Source organism: Calidris pugnax, unplaced genomic scaffold (genome assembly GCF_001431845.1).
Source record: "Calidris pugnax isolate Ruff unplaced genomic scaffold, ASM143184v1 scaffold118, whole genome shotgun sequence".
Classification (NCBI taxonomy): Eukaryota; Metazoa; Chordata; class Aves; order Charadriiformes; family Scolopacidae; genus Calidris; species Calidris pugnax.
The window spans coordinates 1,996,268-2,001,947 of NW_015090855.1; the positions used below are offsets into that span (position 1 = coordinate 1,996,268).

Here is a 5,680-nt window from a genome sequence, read left to right on the forward strand (position 1 = left end):
GGGCTCCGCCGTCCCACCGGGAGCTCCGAGCCCCGGGGGCTGCTCTCCGGCAGTGCCGGCCTTCACCTCAGCCTGGACCGGGCCGCGGGGCGGCGGCGCTCACGGGAAAAGCTGCCCCGGTTCCAGCCCGCCGGCCACCGGGCGGTCACAGCCGCCACCGAACAACGAGGCGTTGCAAGTCCCTCGTAAAATTCACCCGCCCCGCTCGCAGCCGCTGCAGCCCCGGCGGTGTGTGCGAAAGCGGCGGGGGCAGGCGACGGGCCGGGGTCCCTCCTGGCCTCGGGTGGCGGCGGAGATTTCAGCGGCTGCTCTTCCACCCGCGGGCAGAGACCCGCAGCCCCTGTGCGCCTCCCCGCACACCCCCGTGCCCGAGAGCTGCCCACCCTGCAGGGCAGCCCAGGCTCGTTTCCCCCCCCTCGAACTCCCCCGCCACCCACCCTAACGCAACTCGGGTCTCCACAGGGCACCGAGGGAGCAGAAACCGGCTGCAGCTCCCTGGCTGGACTCTCCGGCATGGGAAACCGTCAGTGGGTGGGAGAGCTGGAATAGCCACTCCTACGGCTCCCATCCAAAGCCAGAAATGCAAAGATAGGGAGATGACAGGGACCGAGAAGCGAGGAATGCGGAGGCCGGCGCGCTGTGGCTCTCCCCACCTGGTACCCAGGCCACCCAGGCCCGCTGCCAGATGACACAGACCAGCCCAGGGGCTCCTCTCGGGTGCCAGCGCTCACCACCAACAAGTCCCAACTGATTCCCTGGCAGCCCCGCTTTCCCCGTGATGCTCGACACAAGATGAGGGCAGATGAAATAAAAGTGTCTGGACAGTCTAAGGCACAGACCTTTCACGCTTTTAATGAAGCAAAATCCTTTAATTCTTCACCGAAGCCCCCTCTCCTGTCACTTTAAGACTTCCCTCGGTGTCCGTTGCCCCTGGCAGTGCACACCATGGAGTTCCAGCTACCTGGCCTGCAGCCTGGGGACCTCTGAGCAGTTCTCCTCTTTTAGACATTTCCTAAATGAATCACCAGGTTCTGTTACTGGGATCCTCTGACACTTGGCAGGGAAGGATAGGATTCCTTTTCCCCTGTTGGATCTCTCTCTAAAGCTTGGACAAGCTTGAAAAAGGCATTAATACGTGATTTGTAACAAATTTATCAAAGTAGGAGACTAGGATTACCTAGGAAATGTCAAACAACTATGGAGAACTTCTGGAAAGTTAGTGGACAGCAACTTCTCTGCCAGTATTTTTTGGGGAGAATACAAGAGAATAGGCTACTTATGAAATACACAGTCACCTCTTACTGTCCCTGCTCAGAAAGGCAGCCCACCTCTTGCCAGACAAGTGGCTTCAGGTGGACTTTCTCTGCAACGCAGGACTGGAGGCTGTGGCTTCTGCTTGGTCACTGCTCCCCTCCACGGGCGTTGGTGTGTGTGCTCTTGGCTCTCCCTCCTCCTCTTTCTCTCGCTGAGCCACGGAGCGGGTGCTCTGACCTCCAATTTGCTCTGGAAAATTTTCAGTCTGGTAGGGGAAGGTATTTCGCTCATGTTGTCCCACCGGCTGGAGGTAGCGGTGCCAATCTCCAGGTGTCGTCTCTGCGGCGCTCGGTGGGGCAAAGAGCAACGTGGAGATAAAGTGGGGATTGAGCAACCCCGCGCTGCAAAGGCCAAGCATGCTAGGTCAGAGGTGAGCAGAAAAACCAGCAGAAGACCAACAAATACCCCGGCATCACCATGTCACATGGGAACAAGGGGTGAGGGAGCCCGTAGGGAGGGGGAGGATGCTGGTCTGTAACAAAAGAACCGAAAGAGGCCAGGAGACATGGCCTGCAACCGCCCGGGGAGCTCCCTGCCACGGGGGACTGCCAGGCAGGGGATGGCAGCTGTGGTTGCAGAAGGGAGGGAAGCGTGTGGCAATCGGTTTTTATGTTAAAATGAGGCAAAGTCTCCAGCCTGGTCTATGAGCTGGGGGGAGACAGAAGGAGAGCCAACCTCTCTCCGAGTTGAGACATTGTCCCTGTCTGACATTTCATAAGTGCTGGTATTTTTTTACAGCGGAGAAGGGCGAGTGGAAAGCAGTAGATTGAAATCTGGCCTCCGCCAGGTACAACTTATGAGCTGTTGCTGGCGTAAGGTGTGTGTGGCTGTATAAAGAGGGACCCGGGGCTAGAAAGAAGAGAAAACAGAGTGCACAACATGCTCAGAAATAAATTTCAATTTTACTTCTCCATTTTGCAGCCTTTATTGCAACATCGCTCCACTTAACTCAGTCTTTCAGGCAAGGTCCCCTCCTACCCCCCAGAGACCTTCCCACCCACCCCTGTGCTCTCTCCCAGCCTGCCCGCTCGCACGGGCACTGCCCTGCTCTGGATGCCCCCACACTCTCCTCTTCAGCTCGCCTCCCCCATACTACCTACAGCACCTTCTTCCTTGATGTAACCATCAGCTTCTGGCATTAACTTCTTCCCTCTTTGCCCCTCTGTGTTGCTTTAGACTCCATGTCTACCAGCAGCTGTGTTCACACTGGGTTTAGCATTGATGCAGCTCTGATCTTACTGATCTGCCAAGAGCTACTGCAAGGCAAGTAATACACGAGACAAGTCAGCAGCAAGAAGCATCAGAAATCACAGACAGCCTTTTTCTAGAGCATGATCCTCAGTCCACAGACCTTATAAACGCTTTAGTGTTTGAGCGGTCACCATTAAACTAACAGCATCTCTCCAAAGCTGGTGTGCTTCCAGGGACAGCTGCTGTAGACCTGGAATGCATGAACGGGAGAGCTTGCGAGAAATCCTGGAAAAGAAGACAATTTCCAGGAAGAAAATGCCTCTGCAATGCTTTATTGTAGGTCTGAGCCTGGAGCTGGAAAGTTGTGTCTTCTACAGTACAAAAGGGAAACTGGGGAGTAGAATTTAATTCACGACAGAACTGAGCAGTGAGGATGAGACCCTTCCCTCCACCTTTTCACCGCCCTGGTATCCTTCTGTTACCCTCCCAGTACCTACACTGTTCCACACATGAATGTAGAGGAACCTGGATTCTATTGCATCAGAATTTTTTTTTTTCTGCTCAAAAATGTTGATGTTCTTACTAAGTAATTTGTGAGTTATGCTGTCTTTGTCAGCTGACTAGTTCTAAAAAAAAAAGGAATCATGAAATCACAAGAAAGAAGCTGCTTTTCACAGAAGTGCTGCCTTTCTGCTGAAAATTGCTGTGTTGGGAGATGTGCTGTGGGAGGGCTGCTGCCCTCGGGTTTTTCACAGAGTGAGACCCCTGCCCAGATGCCATCACCAGGAATGTCTGCATCTCTCTTCCTGTCTAAAGCATCTCTCTGAGGAGGTTTTCCAGGGCAATTATTAGCAGCCTCTGCACGTCTGTCCAGGCCAAGCCATGGCACTTGCAGGGACAGATCTCGATGTGCCCAGACCTCCACCCAGTCCTCTGCGGTGCGAGCCTCGCTCTGCACCTGTTCCCATTTCAAAAACCCCATTTCTGGCCGTGCATTTGTTATGACAAGTGTGGAAACAATTTAAAAGAGACCAGAGTTAGCTCAAAACCTGCTCGCCGAATGCCGGGGTTTTGGATAAGTGGTTAGTCCCGCCAACAAGATTCCCATGAGAAGGTGAGAAGGGACGTCGGCTCCTCGAGAGTGGATGTTGGGGTTTGAGGTGAGCTGGAGGAAGTTTAAAGAGATGCAGGTACAGCAGGGAGGTGAGGGGGGGGAGAAGGGAAGGAGGGGACAAGCTGGGCATCCAACCTCAATTACCACCCCGGCTGACGTGTGATCTCGGTGACTACGGGATTACTCAGCACTGCCCTGGAAAGGAGGTGTGGGCCACACCATCCCTGATACAATCTCTTTCACATGACAGTTGCACAGGCGTTTTATTTTGTTAGGGAAGATCAGCCCGGGCAGAGTACAACTTCGTGCTGCAAAGCAGCAGAGAATAGGGCAGAAATTTGAAGACGGCAAATGTAGATCTCAAAAAATATCTTGAAAAATTGCCCAGGAAATTTACCAATCAGTTTTAGCGTTCAGTTTTAGCCAACAGCCGTGGCAAGTTGGAGACCTGTCGGGGTAATGCCAAGAAAGACTCAACCATGCATTTTGGGCAGGAAACCTTCTGCTTGTGGGTCCCTGAGATGTTTTGGAGGTAGGAAGCACATGAGACCGATTTTCAAGAGTTCAGTTGCGAGGGCCAGTTGGGGCAGCCTCTGGATGTAACTGCCAGATCAGAATGCAGGATAAAGACGCAGAATGAGGGAGTAAACAGTCAGGAGAACAAGCCCCAGCTCACTGCAACTTGCCAGTATTTGCACCCAATACAGATGTTTGTATTTATGAAGGTATGGGCTCCAACTACTACCTCCAACCCCAGCTCTCTGGCCAGGCCCAGCTCCAATTTAATCTCTGGTGCATTCACCAAAGATTAACTTGGTAGATAAAGGTGGAACTAGAAATATTTGAAGCCTGAAAACCTGTTAGGGTACTTTTGTTATGGCAAGAAAAAAATCCTTTTAAAACGTGAAAAGAAAAAGCAAACGAGAAAAAAAATAATAAAAGAAAGAAAAAGTCCGATGATCCACTGACTGATTCTTAATAATAAAAGAAAGAAAAAAGTCCGATGATCCACTGACTGATTCTTGAATTCTTCCTCTTTTCAAAGTTCTGAGGTTTGAACATTATGAACAGTTGACTGTTTGAATCGTATAATGCAATACCTGTTCCTCTGGCTTAACGTTACAATATTTCCCACACCGCAGGATTGCTTCACATTATTCTAAGAGGCAGTGTCATTTTCCCTGCAGTGCTAGGTCTTCTTTACTGAGGTGAAGGACACTCCTACTTCCTTTAATTATATGTTTTGTTTTAAATTAATGTCCTTTATTCTGGGGATGAATCACCAGCTTGTAGACAGGTAAATGTGGGAGTAAGAGAGTGAAAATATAAGTTTGATTCCCAAGGTGGGTGTCTTTAATTAAAACGGACATCAAGATTCAGTCTTCCTTCCCAAACTTAGCCCACAATTCTGAAAACGTTTGGATTCCATGTTTCTGTGCACGTATCTCACTTTCCTTCTGAATCATGTTCCCCCTTTGGTTTCAGCGCACAGATTCCCTATCGCTTGTGTACCCTGACAGTTGCACCATATCATGTAAAGTAAATACACCAAGACAAACTTTAAGGCCATCATCCCTGCGCGAAGAGATGGGGAGGGGAGCTCTGGGTTTGCTCGACTCTCTGGCTGTTTGCAGCCACCAGAAGGAAGCCCGGAGCAGCGCCGTGCCCTGCTCCAGCTCCTCTTGGACCTCCGCTCGCCGCTTGTAAAGTGGCTCTGTGCACGTCCATCTGGACAGTTCTGCCTGCCAGTGGGATTTACTTAGTCAAGCACTGGACGGCGAATAACGGGATCTGTCTTCTATTTGCAGCTTTTCCCCTGCTTTGGCAAAAGGACTTGGAAAAAATCCCCCGCTGCCTTGATTTCCCCAGGGGTAAAACGGGGCCCAGGCGGGATCTGTGCCCACCTCCCCGGGGCACCGTCAGCCCCGAGCACCAAACCCCACTCGGGGGTGCGAAGGAGGGAGCCCACGGTGGCGGGGAGGCGGCTGCAGGGTCCCGGCACACGCGTGTCCCGCCTCCCGCATCCCCTGCGGAGCCGAGCGGTGCCCGCCGCCAGCCCCG

At 52.3% G+C, this 5,680-nt stretch overlaps 1 protein-coding gene across 1 annotated transcript in view; it reads left to right on the top strand.

Annotated features, from left to right (window-relative positions):
* The window catches only part of LOC106889011 (basic proline-rich protein-like), a 5,618-nt gene extending 4,851 nt beyond the window's left edge, over nt 1–767 (top strand). Inside the window, exon 4 of the mRNA XM_014943655.1 lies at nt 463–767. Coding sequence (XP_014799141.1) covers nt 463–549 — 87 coding nt within the window. The 3' untranslated portion in view covers nt 550–767. The remainder of the gene's footprint in view (nt 1–462) is intronic.
* The last annotated feature ends 4,913 nt before the right edge of the window (nt 768–5,680 follow it).